The sequence below is a fragment of the Rana temporaria genome, chromosome 1, assembly GCF_905171775.1.
Source record: "Rana temporaria chromosome 1, aRanTem1.1, whole genome shotgun sequence".
In the NCBI taxonomy this organism is placed as follows: domain Eukaryota; kingdom Metazoa; phylum Chordata; class Amphibia; order Anura; family Ranidae; genus Rana; species Rana temporaria.
Window position 1 is genome coordinate 276365587 of NC_053489.1, and position 21828 is coordinate 276387414.

Genomic DNA, 21828 nt, shown 5'->3' on the forward strand with positions numbered 1-21828 from the left:
GAAATGTAGTGGTATAAAAAACTCACATGTGCCCAAAACTGCAGTGCACTCTGATCTAAAGGAGCAAAGCCAATTTCCATGCAAGTGGTAGAGGATGGTGCAGATGAAACCTGGACCCAAGGTACTGCAGAAGATAGTAATCCACAGACTGGTCTAGGTGCCAATCTAAAAAGGAAAGCTCCTCAAATAGTTTAGCTTTTCAGATTTGCTGACGCAGCGCTAGGATTGCTTCATTTATACTATCCAAAAGCAGCATCTTCAAGCCTGTAATAAGAGATCCTCATGCATGTGTCAGACACGCCTGTTTCCATAATGAGTGATACACTTCAGATAGCTTAGCACATCTAAAGATATCCAATGGGAACCAAAGAAGCCTAACTAATGACCATAAAATTACATGGGACTTGCATGCAATTGCTTCTATTTTCCCTCTAGATCATTTATTCTGCGGCACACCAATAAACCCAATCATTCTTAGATTTACCAGATCATTTTTTATTCATATCGTAGTGTATCAGATGTGAGCAAGTAACATCCCACCGAGAGTAATGTCAGGCCAAATCCCTCAACCACTGAAAGCGCTGCCTGGATAAATCTCACTTCACTTTCTATTCTGCCAACCACTTAGGGCAGGGCCCAGGGGAGCTCTTCAGTTTATCCCTGCTCACGCAATGTCACAGGCACAAGCCAGAGTGGCCCAATCAGTGCCAAGAAATAAAAATGTTTAAGGAAAAAAAAAAAAGAAAAGAAAAAAAAAAAAAATCACAGATGTTCATGCATTTCACATACCTTGTGCCCTATGGTCTGTTGCCAGGGTAACAGGAGACCACCAGCGAGAGCATTATTAGCTTTATAAAGTAAGTCCCAGGGGCCATGGGCAGAGAAGAACTTTATTACAATGTTGACGCTTGCTATCCATGTCTTGCGATTGTGCATAGTTAACCCTTTAGTGAAATATATGCTTGCAAGAAAAAGATAATAAAGAGAAGGATCTAGGTTTGTAAAACAATAGGCAAAATAAGTGTTTTATTTTGATGTACGCAGGCACAATGTTAGATCATCCTCTATGTTCAAAATTCTGTGCAAGATATTAAAATGCAAATTAATGATGGTAATTTAACTTTTGCTCCCGTAATGGAGAAGGGACAGCTCTGAGGGGAATTAGAACTTCTCAGTAGAAATGTCTTGGACACAGTAGAGTGAATAAAAATTAAAGCAATGTGAAAAAGATTTTTGTACTTGCCATAAAATCTTTCTTGTAGTGCATTGAGGGACAGAGATTCAGATGCTTTAGGGTTATAGCGTCATCCAGTTAGACACTGGCAAACAAAAAATGTAAGCAAGACTCAATATAACCTCCTTTATCCAGCACACTTCAGTTTTTTTGCTAGTGTCCTAGGATGTTAAACATCTTTCCTCAGTATAACTAAAGCAGCATCAAAGGCAGACAAAGAAAGAAAAAAAAGGAAAACAGTGGGCATACCTGTGGGATAATAGAAATTGCTTGAAAGCAATAACCACCTAAAAGGATCGATTGCCAAATACAAATAGGAGTTGAAAACCCCTGCAGGATAGGGTAAACTGGCAATGACCTCACAAGGATCAACTTGATGGTCAAGATCGGGGATTAGGAAATCACCACCAGCAGAATGACTCCACATGGAGCCTGCACCGGCTGGAGGCGGCGAACCAACAAGCCACCAAAACTGGGACGACAATCTAACTACCCGATTAAGGGAGAACCGAATTTCAACAGGAGAAAAAAAAAAAAAGACTGCCTCCCAGGTCTGGTAACAAGGGCACCAGAAGAACAGGAAAAAAAAGGGGTGTACAAATAAGGCATCCATATAGCACAGCGCCCATAGGTGTATCTGGGGTCTGACAGAAAAATTCTGCAGGACAGAACATGGTTATAAAGAAACACACACACACACACACCAACAATGGGTACTTGCAGCAGAAACCCAACTTGCATCCCCTGCTGGCAGACCAAGGAAACAGATACCTTTAGTGATGGATTCTGCCTACCATGCAGAGGATAAATGGCACCCAGGTGTGCAAACCTGTCTCTCTTCAGTATGGATACTATTGGTGGAGAAGAGCCAGATTGCACAGCATTTTCTTCAGGAGAGCCAGTGATGCAGAGTGCTCTTTAATGTCCAGCAAACAGGCAAGGTTGCTTGTCCTGTTCATCCTGGGAGACAAGGGGAATCATCTGCTTTGGGGAGCCAGACTGGTTATTGGGATATGAAGATGATATTCAGCAAGTTTGGTCCCCTTAGGCATTGGGAAGAGACCAATCTACCCACCACATGAGCTTGATGGTTCAAATCCAGGCACTACAGCACTACCTGGTCAATAGGTATCTTGTGTAAATCAAAGACTCCAAGTCATAGAAAGTAGGGCCGAGAAGGTATGAAAATCCACAAGAGAAGGGGAGCTCATCCTAATGAGGGTTCCCCATCACTCCATACACCCCTGACTGGAGGAAAGTGGTGTACTTTCACTGTTAAAATGGGATCCAAAATGAGCAGACAAGGGCTTTAGATGAACTGTCTTGAACACTGGTGAGAAATAGCCACATATACCAGATACCTGGGAGGTCTACCCGGTCAAACCTTTCACATTTTCAGCAATTTAAAAAAAGGATGCAGAGTGTAATGCCTAGTACACACTACTAGTTTCTTCTAACCAAGGTTAGTACACCAACATTAGTACAGCAATCTCCCCTGCCGTTCTATTGTGTTCTGACAGAGGGACACCGAAAACACACTGGTCGTTGAGCGCGCCGATCAGAGCCGAACGGCAGACCTTTTTGGTCATGTCAGCTTCTGTTGGAAAAACTCCAGTATACACAGGCCGCATGTCGGCCACTTGCTACTGAACCTACCGATGCCTCTGGACATTTGGTCAGTATTTACTATGCTTAAGAGTCCTAAAAACTGACTGACTCTTTTAGAGGAAGTCATCTAGGCATCCAACAATGGGGGTGCCAAGAAAGAGAACTATTGTGAAACAAAAGACCCAATGTTCTGGAACGTAGTATGCTTCTCTGAAAGATGTTTAGGGGCCAAGTCACGATTTTGGCAAATGACAGGCAAAGCTGCTCTCATGCGATCTTTTAGGTCAGGAAATCCCTCTAGAAAGAGGAATGCTGTGGAGTACCATGAGAGTTTGCACACAGAACCAGAGTGCAGGGGACCCTTATGAAAAAGGGGGCGAGTGTCCTAATAGGGAACACTTAATTTACTCCCAAGGCATAATCCATTTTCAAGATCATAGGTTAGGCTGCGATTCAGATCACGCATTATCTCTACTGTACAAATGGTCAATCTGAGGTTGCAAAAATAAGTGATAGGAGGGGACTAGTCACGCAGAAGTGCAATCAAAGAATTGTCTGTGTAGCAGAAAATGATATATAAATATAGTGAAAAAATCAATAGCCAAAATCCTTGAATTTCTGTGTATGCGAGACAATTAAAGAGACCAGCATTACCAGAGCATTAATTTTAACAATCTTCCCATAAGATTATATTTTAGGAACTTTACTTGTAAGGCCTCATTTACATCAGCAGTGTAAAACCTGTGTTTATATTCATGTAGCAGACATTTCTAAAAGGCATATAAATGGTGCCAATTGCACTGGTTTGTTTACCTGTGTTTAGTTTAAGTTTAGCTACATTTAGCGGAAATAGATTTGTGTGTACAGAATCCAATTAGAAACTCCAAACATGGCTAAACGCATGTAAAATGCAGTTTAAAAAAGGGATCGGTGAGGAATAAAAATGGATTATACTTACAAGATTAGCTTTTCTAATACTGGAGAAGTTATCTTTTTGAGAACACATTTCCATATGCCCTTCCACTTTTACACACTATAATAACCAGTGTCCATACAGGTGAAAGGCAAGAACACCATGAGTGCTGAAGCACTATAGCAGCATAGATTGCCAATCTTGCCCTTATAGTGCTCTCCACCTGGTGAAGCACTCAAGATGGCGCCTCCTCTGCCTACCCCTTGGCCTGGCCTTGATTAGAATACAAGACATCAGATCAGTCATATACCACTTCTGCTGGCCCAACAATCCACCATTTTAGGAGCTGGTGTTGTGTCTGTGCCGAGTAAAATGGACTGTCCATTTACCTGAAGATCTCCAGGGAGGTAGGGAGTCCATTGTACTTTACAGCAGGGAGTCCAAATACAATCACTATTGCAGACATTTTGGTGCATTATAGTAACGTATTTTTAGGAGGAGCTCTATGTTCTAAAATTACTTATCCTTTAATAAGTAAATCAATTGTTACATTTTCCTGTAACACCAGATGGAAATCAGATGTTTAAAATAAAAGCGAGAAGCAAACTTTAATATACATTTTGATCCTAAAAAAAAAAAAAAAAAAAAAAAAGCCTTTAACACCGAAGAATCTCAGGGGAAATGACAGCAGAATGAATAACGTCTTCCATTCAGACTGCGGGAGAATGAACACACAGAGAGAGGCAGCCATTTCCTGGGAAAAGATAGAGCACTAATGAGAAATGACTTGCTGCTCATTCAGACAACAGTTCCCTTTGTGGTTGGGGCTTCCTGGCTGACAGGAACCCAGTGCCTCTTAATAGGATTTCCATATTATTTCTAACACCTGCCTACAAGTTATTTGTTTACATTGAAGGAGGCAAAATACTCAGATCAGACATCTGCTTCCAGTTCAGCTATATCTTCGCAAAGCATCAAGAAAGTAGCTTTGTTGCCATGGTGACTTCATTCTCTCCCAGTTGCCTGCCACACATTAACATTTCCAATTTTATTTTGCTATTCAGTAAGCTGAACAGCTTTGAGTTCGGAGAAGGGGGGGGGGAGAGAAGAAGAGAACTTTTCAGATTGTAATACAAACAAAGTTTGCAGTATATCTAAATCAATTAAGTGATCTGCAAAAAGAGCGTTCCTTATGAATGGTTTCTGGTTAGACTTGACTGAGCAAGCCTCGGCTTTGGATCAATGTGGTTAGCGCTGTTCAAACAGAAAAGTCTAGCTCTCCCCCCCTTGTACTTAGCTTGTGTGTTCTTTCCATAAAGAAAACACACCACTTCAAACAATGGAATACTTTGCATAACCAAGTCTGAATTTACCTAGCTATTCAAATGAGAACAGCAGAGGAAGAGCACCAAGCTATCTGCGGTTTTCAAGAGGCCTTTTTTTCCCCCCCACCAATAGATTCAGAACTATTTCACCCAAAGAGTGAAAATCATGACGAATATCAATCACAGAACAGGAAACATTAACGTTACGATAAATGTAAATCAGGGTTTCATGCGCAGGATTATGTCTTTTGTTCAAATGTTTAAAAGCAATATCATCTCTTATGTGAAAATCGTAACTTAAAGCGGAGGTTCACCCCAAAATTTTTTTTATAACATTACATTCAGCCGAGTTGTTAGAATGACAATCGGCTGTTTTTTTTAATCTCCTTGCCGTATATATATATATATATATATATATATATATATATATATATATATATATATATATATATATATATATATATATATATATATATATATATATATATATAATGTACGGCAAGGAGATTAAAAAAAACAGCCGATTGTCATTCTAACAACTCGGCTGAATGTAATGTTATAAAAATTTTTTTGGGGTGAACCTCCGCTTTAATAAGAAAAGGTTAAACCAAAAAAAAAAAAAAACAGCATAGAACTAATAACTTCTTTCTAAAGATACAGGTCTTGGCATGGTCATCATTAGATTACTACTCATTGAGTTACGGATCTAAAACTAGTATGCAGCAAGTGAGTTACTGACCTGCATGTTTCAGCAGCTAAGTAGGAGCATTGGGAAAACTGGCCTGGAGCGATGTATATGCAGGTCTATTTTGACATTGCACCTGTCCAAACCTGGCTTGATGCAATGCCGATCATCTAATGTATATGGGTACCTCAAAGGAAACCTGTTAGGACAGAAATATAGCCACTGTGATTGCTGACTTTTTTTTAAACGTCTGAGGCTGTCATTCTAATCCTTGATTTACTACCCACTGCATCTTTGATCTCAAACCAGTATTAAGGATGGGAGTTCTGACTCTACTGACTGATCTCTCCAGAGATGTTCAATCGGGTTCAAGTCTTGGCTCTGGCTGGGCCACTCAAGGACATTCACAGAGTTTTCCCATAGCCACTCCTTTGTTATCTCAGCTGTGAGTTTAGGATTGTTATCCTGTGAGTTTTAGAGCACTCTGGAGCAGGTTTTCATCAAGGATGTGTCTGTACATTGCTGCATTCATCTTTGCCTTGATGCCGACTAGTCCGCTGAAAAACATCCCCACAGAATAATTGCCGCCGCCACCATGCTTCACTATAGGGATGGTATTGGCCAGGTGATGAGTGGTGCCTGGTTTCCTCCCGACATGATGCTTGCCATTTAGGCCAAAGAGTTCAATCTTTGTTACATAAGACCAGAGAATTTTATTTATCATGGTCAGAGTCCTTCAGGTGCCTTTTGGCAAACTTCAGGTGGGCTGTCATGTGCCTATTACAGAGGAGTGGCTTCCGTCGGCCACCAACATACAGGCTTCATCGGAGAATGCTGCAGAGATGTTTGTTCTTATGGAAGGTTCTCCTCTCTCCACAGAGAAATGCTGGAGCTCTGTCAGAGTGACCATCGAGTTCTTGGCCACCTCCCTGACTAAGGCCCTTCTCCCCAAAAGTCCTGGTGGTTCAAAAATTCTTCCATTAACAGATGGAGGCCACTGTGGTCATTGGGACCTGCGATGCTGCATACATTTTTCTGTACCTTTACCCAGATCTGTGCCTCGGTACAATCCTGGTAAAGGTCTACAGACAATTCCTTGGACATGGCTTGGTTTGTGCTTGGACATGCTCTGTTAACCGTGGGACCTTATATAGACAGGTGTGTGCCTTTCCAAATTAGGTCCAATCAACTGAACACAGGTGGACTCCAAGCAAGCTGCAGAAACATCTCAAGGATGATCAGTGGAAAAAGGATGCACCTAAAAACTCAATTTTGAGTGTCATGGCAAAGATTGTGAATACTCATGCAATTTGTTTTTATTTTTTCGCGTATTAAATTTGCAGACTCTAAACTTTTCACATTGTTATTATGGGGTATGGTTAGTGAATTTGAGAAAAATAATTTAAAAAGGGGGTTGTAAACCTTTGTGTCATTCACCTTAATGCATACTATGCATCAAGGTGAAAAAACACCTGGCTGTGACCAGCCCCCCGTTTCACTTACCTGAGCCCTGTATTTCTGTTGGCGGAGACGCGCTTGTCCTCTCTCCATTGGGTCCCGGCTCTTGATTGGCTAGATTGATAGTAGCGCAGCCATTGGCTCTTGCTGCTGTCAATCAAATCCAATGACGCGACTCCGGCATTCGTGTCTATAGACGCAAATGCTGGACTCGGGATGCACTGTATTTAGTACAAATAATCAGAAAGCATTCAGTGGAAAGTCATTTATATAGCAGGGATCAATTATTACATTAAAAACCCATAAAACCCACAAGAAAAGTTCCTAATTCTGGTTACCTTTTTGTAGCTACCCACAGTATCGGTAAGAAAAAACTCTTTCTAAGCATCAAAAGCCTAAACTGGGAATTTGTTCAACCCAAATTATAACTCAACGTCTTCCAAAAGTAAACAATAGGTTAAAATGCAAACAAGACCAAGCTCTAGCTTAGAACAGCAGCACACAATATGCTTCCCAGAGGAACCTCTAATGTGGCTCTACTTCACTAAATAATACCTTTCCTTTTACAGTGCCTACAGGGAGTGACGAAAAGTCTCACAATTATGGATTATGTATTCTGAACCAGACTGATTTCAGAGAGAGTACAATAAGTGGAGATAAACACACAAGGTGCGTTAGCAACAAATGCACTCCAACATCAAGATTCCTTCCTAAAAGGCCCATTCATATTTTAATACCTTAAAATGATATTCACGTTTGTCACTTTTATGCATTTCAATCAGGGGTGCAACGGATCAAAAACCTCACGGTTCGGATCGTTCCTCGGATCAGGAGTCACGGATCGGATCATTTTTTCGGATTGGCAAAAAAAAAAAAAAAAAAAAAAAATTCTCCCCCACTGTAATATACACATCCCCCACTAATATACACATCCCCCCCCACTGTTCACCCCCCCACCAACTATAGTACCCCCTCGGTGCAAACACCCCCCTCCTCTCAGTACAAGACCCCCCTTGGGCAGTACAGACACTCCCAGCGTGTGCTTCTTCCCCATGAGTGCGGGCCCCTCCTCTGTGGGTGTAAACAGAGTAGGGCCGCCGCCGGGTGTACCAAGATGGCCGCAGCTCCGGAGCTAGGCCGAAGCCGCGGCCTTTCCTAACGTTATGGCCGCGGCTCCGGAGGTAGGGTCTCAAGAGTTTTTTTTTTTGGGGGGGGGGGGGGGGGACATGGATTCCAGAAGAGTTTTGATAATGTCCCAAAAAGGGCATATGTTAAGACAATCACAGTAAATAGGATATAGGATCCCCAGAGACTCATTCACATCTCCAATATGTTCAATGCAACGCTGGGTTAGGTGTATAAAGAAGTTCAAAGTGGGGTGTTAGTAAAAAGTTTATATTGATTCGCTTTATAAAGGGTGCATATAGACATTTTGTTACCATTATCCCAGATGTTCCCCCCCCCCCCCCACCCCCCATTCCTCTATATCCAGGGTATGACTTACAGCCTTATTTTTGGGCATTCATTTGTGTGTTTTAAAAAATGGCCATTATAAGAGGTCGAATGTGTGGGGCCTTATGACATTTTTGAAAGATTTTAAAGTTAGCAAATAAATTTGATAGTTCATGATTGCATGGAGAATATTTTAAATGCCATATAGCCAACCTAACAAAAATTGCAAAAAAAAAAAACAACAACCTAGGACTTAATAAATTAAACATAGGCAACAAAGTCTGTTGGGGAGACAAGTGTTGAGAAAAGTAAAATGCCCGTTATAAATCTCATCCTTTGGTGCTGAAATCCCCTCCCCCATCTTACTCCCTACTGCCATAGGCAGTGGCCCATCATAGCTAAAGCTATTAAAAAAAAAAAAAAAGGTCAGTTTTAAATAAGGAATACCCAAAAATGAACACTTTACCGCTGCATGCCAAAATAATGTACTATATAACCATATATGCATCTTAGCCCACAGACGTTTGCCGTTGGGGCATATCTGTTACCATCTGTGGTGTTGATCCTTCTTGGAAACGCCATGAATTATTTGAGCCATCTAAGATGGTACCTACTACAGTAATGTACTACAATGCTGCAATAAACACTAAAGAATCACAAAGAGGAAGGATGACTATAATATGTTAACTTAAAATGTTTTAACCCACCAGAATATATTGAAAAAGGAACTGGGAGGAGAAAAAAAAAAAAAAAAAAGCTGATGGTGCTTTAAGCGGAAATCACGCTTAAGACAAGAGCTTGGGGATAGTGGCGGAAGGCTGTGACAGCGTGTCTACAACTGCAACCAGTCCACATGAGCACAAAATACCACTTCCTCTTCTAGCCACAAACAAGCACTCATGACCTTGCTAGGTATCCACTCTCCGGAAATCACAAGCAAAACCCAAAAGATAAGCAGCGATGTCAATAGCCAAGATGCAAACCACACAGCAGGGGGAAAAAAAACAAAAATACAAATCTTTATTAACATTACTGAAAAGCAATCAATTTCCACGGAAAGAAATCAAGGCTATAAAAACAGGTGAGTAGTTCTGCTTCGCTCAGAGGCAATGCCCACTTTATGCCAATAAGCAGTGCAGCTTAATTACCCAAGTCATCCAGGGAGTTTAAATTTACATTTTACAAGCGCTTCTAAAAACCGCCCTATTTAATAATCTACGTTGTCAAGAAAACACATTCCAAGTGCTTCCGACAATTAAACCTGCTCAATGTCTTGTATAAATCAAGATTTTGCTACCATAACAAAATGTTACACGGGGGCCCGCAGAACAGTGCCCATATTCTCATTACATGCAACACTAATTACAAGAAGCCGATTTGGAATTTTCTGCGCATTAGAGGCTTTTAGAGAAGCGGTGAAAAAATTTCAGGCACCATTAATTTAAATTTGTATTGAAATTTCCTTTTGACAGATGGCCAAAAATTACTTATTATTTAGAATATCAAAACTGTCTGCATGCACGTTAGGAGCAGAGGAGAGGCAAAAATTAAGAGACGGAAATTTATGCCATGTTTATTACCTGCTAAATGTTAAGGAGCAAACTCCTACATAAATAAATGATGCTTGCTAAGAGGGAAGGACCCCAGACAGTGTCAGATTCACGAGACAATTTGACAACTGGAGAACCCTCTTAACAAGGGCACACTAAGAAAGGGCTGATCAATAGGACAAGCAGCTAACTGCTACTCTGGGCATTGCTGCAAACATTTAAGGAAATTAGCAAACGCGTTCACCTTGTAAGGCTGGCAGGCAGCCTCGGATGTTGACACAACCCCACTCACAGTTTAAAGACAATACACAGCAGAAAAATCTGTCAAACCACAATTTCTCAATCACCACATGTATCTGCATCGACTAAAAGGGAAGCTTCTATCCATTTATAGCAACACAACACAAAATTAACTGAAGCACACTGGTTATTCTGCAGAGTTCCTTATCTTCTGTTACACCGATCTGGCTTTCAGCTGTTTTTGCTTTTAGCTGAAATAATAGGCATACTGAAAAATCTGCACTGGGTGATGCCAATTTCCTTTAAACTACTGTACAATCCGGGTTTAAAGATAACCAGCCCTCTGACACAAACACACACATATTATATACACCCCATATACAGTATAAGCATTGATGTAACCTTTAGACCCCTTTCACACTGAGGCGCTTTACAGGCGTTTTTGCCCTACAAATAGCACCTGTAACCTGCCTCTTCTGCCAGAGTGCTTTCACACTGGGGCGGTTTGCTTACTGGACAGGAAAAAAAGTCCTGCAAGCTGCATCTTTGGGATAGTGGGGAAACAGTGTACCCCCCCCTCTTTTTTTTTTTTTTTTTAACTTATTTTGAATACAGTAAGAGGAATATAACCACCGTCAGCTATGTTATGTCATCCATGATCCAAAGAGATTTACCTTTATTTCCGGTCCTAAAGCCAAAACAGGAAGTGGGAAAATCTCTGCAAATTAAAAGGAATTTCTTGGGGACCACCTGGTCACTGGAACTGGTGTCCCCAATGGAAAATTTCCCCTCTATTACTTTTCTGGGGACAACCCAAGAGTTTTTGGTTTCTTGTACTTTCACTTTATAATGCTAAACAAGACAAATAGAGAAGGTGAATCTCCTTAATAGGGGCACAGATCGCAATAAAAAGCATTCTAATCCATCTCCGCTCTATCCAAAACTAAAAGAAAAATGTTGCCTTTAGTTATACTTTAAATCAGTTTTTGGTATCACAATGCAGTCAGATTCTAGATCTAGTACACAGGGCCTCAAACCCCATCAACAGTCCAGTGCCAAAACCTTGAAGGCCAGTAGATGCTCCGGACAGACTTCTGGATTGATCTGGCCAAGATAATTTGATTACGCCTTAAATAAAGCATAACTAGCAAAGGCAAGATTAAAGCAAAGCAGAACATACTGGGAAAGTTTGGCAGCAGGAGTCAAAACAAACACCAGCCTAAATTAAAAAAGCCATGTTAGAGAGCTAAAGGATCATTAAACCCTTGGAGTCCCGTAATAAGCTCAAATTCGTCACTGTGCTGTATAGCACAGATACAAATTCAAGTAATAACAGCTAGAAAAGGCCCATACCCTCACTTAATAATTAGAGCCCCACCTGCCACTTTCGCCCAATTCTGGTCCACAAGCATTTGCTGCAATGCAATGGAAAACACCTACACTTCGCAGCAGCCTTAATAAGTATGGTCTCCCCAATATTGGCTATGGGTGGAGATCTAAGAAATGCATGGTGGTGAAAGATGCTGCAGCTGTGTGGGGATGCAAAGTTGTTATCTAATCAGTTATCTGATGGTGGCTATGATAAGAGCAAATTCCGAGGAGGAGAAAGCATATAGCCACATGAAAGAGGAAGTTGCCCACTTAGTAAAATCATCAGGTAATATAGGCAAATAAAACAAAGCCACTTTAATAACAAAGCTGCTGGTGGACAATGCACCAGCTAAGCATCGACAGTTTTATGTTTTCACCCTAGATACACCAAGTACTCTCCAGTATCACACAGGTTTTCAATTTTTAATTGTGATGCAGATATGAGCTGGTATATACACAGTGCCACTTAGTTGCTAAAAATAAAATAAAAAATTTATTTGTGTGTCTAGGTAAGCAAAAAGTGGCAGGATTCATCTCATTTTGTATGGTCCAGAGCTGTCTGCAGTGATATGCTATGAAGGAGAGAGAGACCCATAGATGTGGTGCATGCCTGCATGTTTCTGCATTTCAGCAACTGTCAGAACCATGTGGAGCCCATAAATCGATAAGCATTTTCATACATAGTAAATTTGCCTCTGCAGTAGGAATTTGAGAATAGGACAGTTTAGATATAAACATCAATTCCTGGAATATACATCACACACTGGACCCTCTAATTCTACAGCTGGTCGACCAGTTTTGTAAAATACATTACAATAAAAAAAAAAAAAAAAAAAAAAAAATGCAAAACACACATCTGTCATCCTGAATTTGGAAAGAATCATGTCAATGTTTTATATGAAAACTCCAACTTGTACTAACTCTGCACATACAGAACCGCAAAATAGATACGTTAAAACGGGCCTTACCTTAATAGAATCTCTGTCTGCAAGGCAATCCAACAAATGAGAAGAAAAAAAAAAAACATTTCGTTAAAACACAAAAAAAGCAAACAGTTAAAAGCATCAGTTTTAGAATTTTATGCCTGCCGACTGACCTCTTTGATGGTCGCTGTCGTGGTGCTTTTTTTCATCCTTAATCGGAAGATGAGACTGTCCAGAAAGGGCACTGGAAAGCGCCAACAGTCCTGCACTGCTGCTGATTGGTGGGATGGAAGGAGGTTGCAGGCCGGAGGGATGAGGCGTCAGAGGCACCGGGAGTCCATGTCCATGAGACAAATGCTGAGCCTGGAGTTGTTGCTGCTGTGAGAAATTAAACATAGCTCTTGAACTTGCTCAGTATGTGACAAATGAATGACATAAAAATAAAGTGTAGTACACAAACTGGAGTGACAGCAAGATTGACAAAAAAAAAAAAAAAAAAAAAAAAAGAAGAAGAACATCCCATCTCAACCAAATCATCTCAAAAGCCAAAGATCTTATTGTGAACAGCAATGTAACAGTAAAAACCATATTCCCCTTTATCGGGCCTTTGGTTTAAAGTATATGATGCGCAAACATTTTATACCGGATATGTGACTTATGTATTTGTATTGAAAATAGCCTGTACATTGCTAATGATCCTACTAGTTCTTTTGCTTTTCTATTTCAAACTGACCGCACTAGGCATGGAAGCGCATCCATTTCAACATGGCCAGTTTTCTCCTTTGCATTCTACCTAGGCACAATATGAAAAAAAGCATTTCCCTCTATAGATGGGAAGTGTAATTTCTGCCTGCTCCATGGTCCCCCAGCTATCCGCAAGAGTCACTTCTGACAATGTTTTCCTGATGCCAAAAAGGTGATGGGGAAAGGATCTCCAGCACACAGACTGAACAACAAGCCTCAGCTCTTTTCCTGTGTGCTGTGAGAAAGAGGGAGTTGTCCCTTTTCTCCAATCCGCTCTGCAAAGTGCAACTTTAGCTCCCTGCCCCTACTCTGAGAGCTCAGACATGCTGTATATATTCTGCACTTAGAACATCTGAGGAGAAGAGAAGACTGCAGATAAACAGGTACAATTTATGTAAGGAGGCTTGGTTTCATTTTTGCTGTAAAACCTGAGGCTAGTCACTTCACTGGGTATATATAAAAAGGGGCTTACAAAAAAAAAATATGTAAAAAAAGTAAAATATTACATATAGATATTAAAAAAAAAAAACTGACCCCAACTCTTGAGTGAACCTGCTGCTTGCAGATGAAAGCACATGTTTAACTCATATACTCCATACTTAACTTGTTTAAAAATATTGCCACCAAAACCACCCTACAATTAAAGTGGTAAAAAAAGGTGTTCTGATACAGTGAGCTACAGTATACACAAATCAATATGCAAGGGCTTTGCAAAAACTATACCTGGCCTTATTTTACAACAGAGGGGCTTCGGGAAAGCACTCCATTACTCGGAATTCAGTGAAAGGGGATCTGCACTCTATCAAACATAGTGTAAAATACAAAAAGGATAACAAATGTATTACAAATGAGTAACCAAGATGTAGACTATTAGAGGTCACACACATTTTAGAAATGCATGTCAGATTAGGTAGATTTTCTATGCAAGTTTTACATATGTAGAAATAAAAAATAAATATATAATATATTAATTTTCTTATCTCCATAGGCCAATAATAAAAATGTATAATATAATCAAAGATGTGACATTTCCAAAAAGAAAATCTGTGGCGTGTAGAGAAAACGTGTGTAGCAGATGCAGCACTGGAAAAGAAAGTACAGATATATTGAGCAAATTAATGCTGAACAGTTTTGGGCCTTTAGCACAGCATGCAGAGAGAGTTAATTTGAAAGCAAAAACCTGAATTAACAACTCAGAAAGGGAACTGGTTGCAGCCACCGTTTTAAGCTCTCTAAGTGTCCTCAGTGGTACTTGAGCAAATTACTAAAGAAAATCTAATGTAGCAAGGCATGGGTTCTCCTGTAGGCTTGTTCAATAATGCTGAAATAATTGGGCACTCTGTGCACGTTTAGTGATGCTCGAATGAAAAGCTAGAGGCTTGCCCTTGTACTCTTCTCTTGCTGCCGACTCTGTGTTGTGACAGGTTTATTTGAGTGGGACTGTGATGCATGCACCAGTAACTGTGCTGACAAGTTAAAGTCATCTTTACCAGTGCATTGGCAACACAGAGGATTGCTTGACCTTACTAAAGGCTGCACAAAACGACTGTGTGTGAGATAATAAAAATGTATATTATATGAGTATATATATATATATATATATATATATATATATATATATATATATATATATATATATATATATACATATATACATATATACACATACACATATATATACACATATATATATATATATATACACATACATACATATATATATATACACATACACACACACACACACACACACACACACACACACATACATATATATATACACACACACACACACACACACACACACACACACACACACACACACACACACATACATACATGCACACCACCGATAGAGTGAACATTTTAAGTGACGCTGTGCCCAGGCAATACATAAGTCACATATTCGCAATAAGCAGTAAAAGCTAGCCTTCGATGGATAGATTTTCTTTTCCGCAAACAGGGTTGCAGGAAAGAATGACTCAATTCCCCCCATCAGTCATTGCTAATAAGGGAATCCCTCCCACAGGGCCATAGTGTTCTCCAAGCAGGGGGCAGGGGAAGCTGTCCCCACCAGGAGAACACAGTGGTTACTGCTAGCAGCTATGATCGGTGGCTAGCAATAATCGCACGTAATATCCAATTGATCAACTTGGGTACATTCAGCCTGCTCATACACGGTTCGAATGCTGCCTGGTCCCTGCTGGACCGGCTAAGGCTCGAACAGTCTATGGTCAGCTTAAAGCAGAGGCCCGCCTTTAAAATAATATTAAAAGCCAGCAGCTACAAATACTGCAGCTCTCAGCTGCCCACACTGCCATTCTCAATGAGGGAACCGGGAAGTGAAGCCTTGCGGCTTCACTTCCTGGTTCCCTACCACGCATGTACAAGTCACAGAAAGTGGCGTAGGTCACCACAGTGATCTTTTCCAGGAAGTGGGAGCAAATACCTGCATTACACATTATCTGCTCCCTCCTGAAAGCTGCCAAAATGTGACACCGAAGGGGGGTGGGGGTGGAGGATTCCAAAATGTGGAAGTTCCATTTTTGGGTGGAACTTCCCTTAAAGCGGGAGTTCACCCATTTAAAAAAAAAAAAAAAAATCTCCCCTTAGCTTCCTGCTCGTTCGGTCTAGGGGAATCGGCTATTTATATTAAAATATGTGCAGTACTTACCCGTTTTCGAGCTGCATCTTCTTCCGTCGCTTCCGGGTATGGGTCTTCGGGAGCGGGCGTTCCTTCTTGATTGACATTCTTCCGAGAGGCTTCCGACGGTCGCATCCATCGCGTCACTCGTAGCCGAAAGAAGCCGAACGTCGGTGCGGCTCTATACTGCGCCTGCGCACCGACGTTCGGCTTCTTTCGGAAAATCGTGACGCGATGGATGCGACCGTCGGAAGCCTCTCGGAAACCTGTCAATCAAGAAGGAACGCCCATTCCCGAAGCCCATACCCGGAAGCGACGGAGAGGATGCGTCTCGTAAACGGGTAAGTACTGCACATATTTTAAAATAAATAGCCGATTCCCCTAGTAATAACGAGCAGGAATCTAAGGGGGAAAAGTGCCCTCTAAGGGTGAACCCCCGCTTTAAGTCTGAGTGCACAAATGTTCTTTAACTCGATAACATGCATTGTGTCTTTTTTCTGTATGGGTTGCCAACACGCTGCAGCGCAACCAAAGCCTCGGCTATTTTTTGCATTGTTGTTCATTGGGGCGCATTGCAGCATAGGCATGTTGCCTTAGTGTGTTAGTGTGCCAATCAAAATGAATTGCACCATAGCACAGTAATGCACACAAGGAGACTTACTGCAACATGATAGTTTGAACCAGGACTAAAAACAAGTCCTTATTTACCTCTGTAACTAAAGATGCAGTGGGGAAACACATTTTCAGCTTTAACACAGCAGTGTTGCCAACCTTCCGCAGCATTTACTGACGGAGCACTTTTTTTTACTGGCAATACCTATAAAAGTCATTTGCTTGATTTACACTTAAGTCAACACAGCATGAAATTATCAGCCCCTGATATTTACTGGCAGTTGTGAAACAAAATCAGTCAGTAAATGTACTGGTGGTTGGCAACCCTCCCAACACAGGCATTTCCCTAGATTATTATTTTGAAAGAGAAAAAAAAAAAAAAAAACAGTTAAGTCTATTATAAAATTCACTAGTTTTTTTTAAGGGGTTAAACTATTCTCACCAAGCTAGAGCAGCAATTTTCATCACAGTGCTGCAAACATTTACAAACAGATGCAAGTAGGAACTAAAAAGGGTGAAGTCAGCAAGGCAACATGGAAATCAATCAATTTGCTGATCTTAATAAATGGACCCCTAGATGGCAGCATTTTCCTGACAGCCATGGACTATTGTGCTTTCTCTGGAAATGAAGTGGAAACTCCTACCAACATTGAAAAAAAAAATGTGTATCTTCACCATCTGCAATCATCATGTGTAAATTTGAAGTATTGTTAGAACAGCCTGCAACAGTTTATTCAAGGGCATGGAGTAATGATCTTGAAAATAGTCCTTGTGATTGCTAAAACATTGATTACTCTTCACACAATCCTGAAGTTTTACAAGTGTTTCTCGATCAATATCTCTACCTATAGAAAGCAGTTTATACAGATACATCTGAAAGACGAGTCGGGAGTCATGCATCCGCCAGGTTTCCACATAAAAATATACTACATAAACACGAGGAAAAGCACAATTAGACTTTTTTTTTAAATCACGGTAGATATCCATTATAAAAGGAAACACAGGCCGACACTGCAACAATCCCTTGCCGACAATGAGAGTTAACAGATTGCTGTACCATCTCTTGGTTCGCCGACTGAATGCATGGCTTTCTGACACCTCCGACTTTCCTGACCTACATATCTGTTCACATCAGAGACAAAGAAAAAACTGGGAGAGCCAGTCATCTAGTATTTTCAGAGGGATGTCGACAATGGCAGCCTTCTTATTTCCATCATAATGTGTTTATTTTATTATAGTAGAACTTCAGCCAAAAATAATAAGGCCTCATGCACACTGGACGTTTTTACAGCAGCCGTTTTTGGCAGTAGACCTTTTTTTCTACAGTCAAATTCTCCATCATGTTATCCTATGTGTCCATGCACACATAGGCTTTTATCAGCAGTTTTGGGCAGTGGCGTCTTTGAGCAGTAAAAAACAAAAAACTAGTGGGTTCTGAGAGATTTCAGCTGTAAAAAAACACTCTGATGATAAACGCTCAAAAACGTCACTCACTAGCATTTAACATTTCTGATCCACTGGAAGAAAAAAAAAAACGCTAACGTGGAAAAACGCTAAAAACTTTATTGAAAAAAAACTTTGAAAAAAGCTGAATAGTTGAAAAATTTTGAAACGCACAGCAAATCGACTTTTGTTTTAATAACGTTATTTTAACATCCAGTGTGAACGAGACCTAAAAGCGATATTCCATTTTTTTTAAAAGTAATGCTTTTACTGCAGCCTTCATTTCAATCCACAGCGTTCCCCTACAATACTTTTTTTCCCCCCATCACAAGATGTCCTCAGAAACTGGAGTAAGGTTTCTCAACTTTTTTTGGTGATGGCACCCTTTAAAAGTCTGGAAAAACTTATAGTTAAAGTCCACCCCAACACTAAAATCCCTGAATCTAAAGACATCCACAATCTTACACTAACCCATCTAGCCCTGTAAAGAAGACATCAGTATACATACCTTTGTTAATGCAGATCCGAGCTCCAGTGGTGGAAGCTCTGCAGAGGACACAGCCAACAAGGACTAAAATTAATGGGGAGGGATGTCATCCATACAGTTACTATGGGGCTTCCAACAGCACATCATGGGATCAGCTTCAAAAAATGTATGTATACTGATTTTTTTTTTTTTTTTTTCCCCCTTTTACAGGGCTAGATAAGTTAGTGTTAGATCATGGATATCTAGATACAGGGATTCTAGTGTTTGGGCAGACGTCCAGTCTAAAATGGGGTCCATTTTCACATCACAACCCCCTCCCCCTTTTTACATCAGAGTCCTCCCCTACACATAGCTTTAGATTCGGTATCCTTAGTTTCTCCCCTATCACACCAGAGCCCCTAGCTCCATTTTTGAGCACCACAATGCAATTTATCAAACAAAGTGGCTGTGGGGGCATAGCAATGGGAAATAAACAGAGCAGGTCTAGATGGAGGCAAATTCCTCTTTAGAATGCAGGGGTGGCCCCGAATACTGCCTGCACTTGATTAGCATTATGCATTTCCATGGTGCTGGTAGCCAACTCGCCAACACCATGGAAACGCACGACCTTGTACAAAAAATTTGAGCGCAGCACGCCGATTGAGAAACGCTGTCTAGAGTTGTAAGGCAAACAGCTCTGTGAATTGTGTCCAAATCATGAATATTATGAATGGCATCTTTAATTGCTACAAATCTGATAAAAGGTGGCTCTTAACATAACCAATGGGATGCTGAAAATATTCAGTGAATGTGATGCTACAGAAAGCCATCAGCGACAGCATACATGAAACAGGAGAAGGTCAGAGACTGGATATGCTATAGGAGTTATTGGACTGGGGACACGCTGCAAGAGAGACTGTAGACATTGGAGTCACTGCTTTTGCAGCCCTTTATAAACCAATGTGTCCACAAGTAGAACAAAGTAAAGTTGGCCATTTACTGAGCAAATTTGGGCTTGGTCCTGATGAACTGGTTGAAATTTGCCTCATGGGTTGCCCTGCCTGCCAATGTGTTTTTTAAATCCAAGCAGTTGGCCAGAAAATTGTCAGCTTTATTTCTGCAGTCACTGAGCATTAAAATACAATAGTTAGCACTGCAGATTGATATAGTGTGGATAAGAAAATCAGAGACTGAACGAATAACAAAAAAGAAAAAAAAAAAAAAAAACACAGTGTATGACTGGCTTTCAATAGTATGAAATATATAAATCAAACCAATTAACTGCTGAAAAAAAGTGGCTAAAGAATCATTTTGAGGATAAGGAAACCGACCATCATGCCAAAGGGCCTCTGGTTAGGCCTAAACTGATGACCGGTATAATCTTTTGGTTACTAGCACTCTTCAGATGACCATGTCCTTTCTGCTGCTTTTTTTTATACACCTCAATATTTACTTTAGCACTATATTTCCCTGATTAGGTTTGTATCTTGCTGACAAGTTTCCTTATAAAATGTTATCAGTGACTTTTTTCCTTGACAGCAATAAAAATTCACTATGTGCCACTGCAGGTCGATTAGAACAAAGAGGAGGCTTTGTTTTCCTAGGCTGGCTATCAGGCACTGACACATGACACTTAGCACAATGACACGCTTGAAACTCAAGAAGCGGACAAATCATTTCCTTGTATGAAACATGAGAGAAGAATGAATGAATGATAAAAAGCATCTACATGGTAAAGAGAAGAGACATTTCTCTAAAATACCCAACTGAAACTTTTCTTCCTCTTCACATTTGCCAAATGACTGTACAATGCCATGACTTTTAAACTTGCTGTCACTAGTTCTGCCGGTCAATAGCTGAACTAAAATTCAGGGCTAATCTAAGGCACAAAGAGAAGTACAGAGATGGCAAGGGTTGTAAAATATTTAACACAGGGAATCCTGCGGTCGTTTAAGAAAAAGAAGTCTTATGACTTCAGTTTCCGGCCAAGCACTGATTAAAGGAGGAGTTTTCATTCTCCTCTGACTGTCCTATGAGACTGAATGCCTTCTGATCCTGTGTCTGGACAGTGCCAATTGGCCCTGTGCTGATCACATGCACACCCTCTCAAAGAAATACATTTTTTTATAATTTTTTTAGTCACGTAAATATGAAATCTTGAATGCCATTTTGCATTCTCTAGCAGTAGATGGAGCTTCCAGGCTTTTTTTCAAAATTTCCCAAGCTGGTTTCTTACCTACACCGCTTTGTTTATAAAACCCAATAGCTCAATTGAAATGCTTACACAAGTAAAATTAATGCAGTGTCACATATCCCTTTTCAGATGACCAAGTCCAATATTAAAATCAACCAGAGCTTAAAAGTCGGCAGTGCTTGCTGTGCTGTTACTTTAATTTGTAGTGCTCCGAGAATCCATTGTTCATAATTAAACAGATTGCCACAATATACAGGGACATCAAGATATCTAGAATGATCTTATCTGCATTTTACAAAGATAAGATCTATAAAAAGCATGGCTCATAAAAAAATGCTCTATGGTTCAGGTTAGGTCAGGCAGGGTGGCTGTGCAGCAGCCTCAGAATAGCAGGACGTTTACTGGCTATTCATAACGGTTTTCATGAAGTAAGCCAATTGCAGCAACAAATATATACTGTGCTACAGCAACGCCCCAAGGCAAAAACATGACCTAAAGCTGGCCATACAGGCTAAATGTAAAAAAAAAAAAAAAAAAAAAAAAAAAATCTTGACAGAATCCTCTATCCGTTTAGATCTCCAACGGGGCCTATTCTGAAAGCCGACGGCAGTTACCCGAATACCCAAGCAGTGGCTGCATCTCACTGGATACAGTTGCTGTTCAGACAAAAGATTTCTGTTCCAGCTGCTTTGACTTTTCAATCAAAGATGTCAGGCAGAGAGGGTGGCAAAAAGTAAAAAGGCATCCCTTTAAAAGCACACATCTACCAATAGTATTAAATTGTGGAGGGGAGCATTATTTAGTATCTCTGCATTACATCAAAATATTCCCATGTTGTATCCCTTTAAAAAAAACTGCTAAAAAATAAAAAACTTTGTGCCACATGTAACAGTGCTGAATTCCAAAGTACCGTATATACTCGAGTATAAGCCGAGGACCTAATTTTACCACAAAAAAACTGGGAAA

General features: G+C 40.4%; 1 protein-coding gene across 1 annotated transcript in view; it reads right to left on the reverse strand.

Annotated features, from left to right (window-relative positions):
- LOC120942863 (transducin-like enhancer protein 4) overlaps positions 1 to 21828 on the reverse strand; it is a 151986-nt gene that overhangs the window by 71773 nt on the left and 58385 nt on the right. The window contains 2 exon segments of the mRNA XM_040355791.1: positions 12805 to 12821; positions 12933 to 13137. Of these exon segments, the coding sequence (XP_040211725.1) occupies positions 12805 to 12821; positions 12933 to 13137 (222 nt within the window).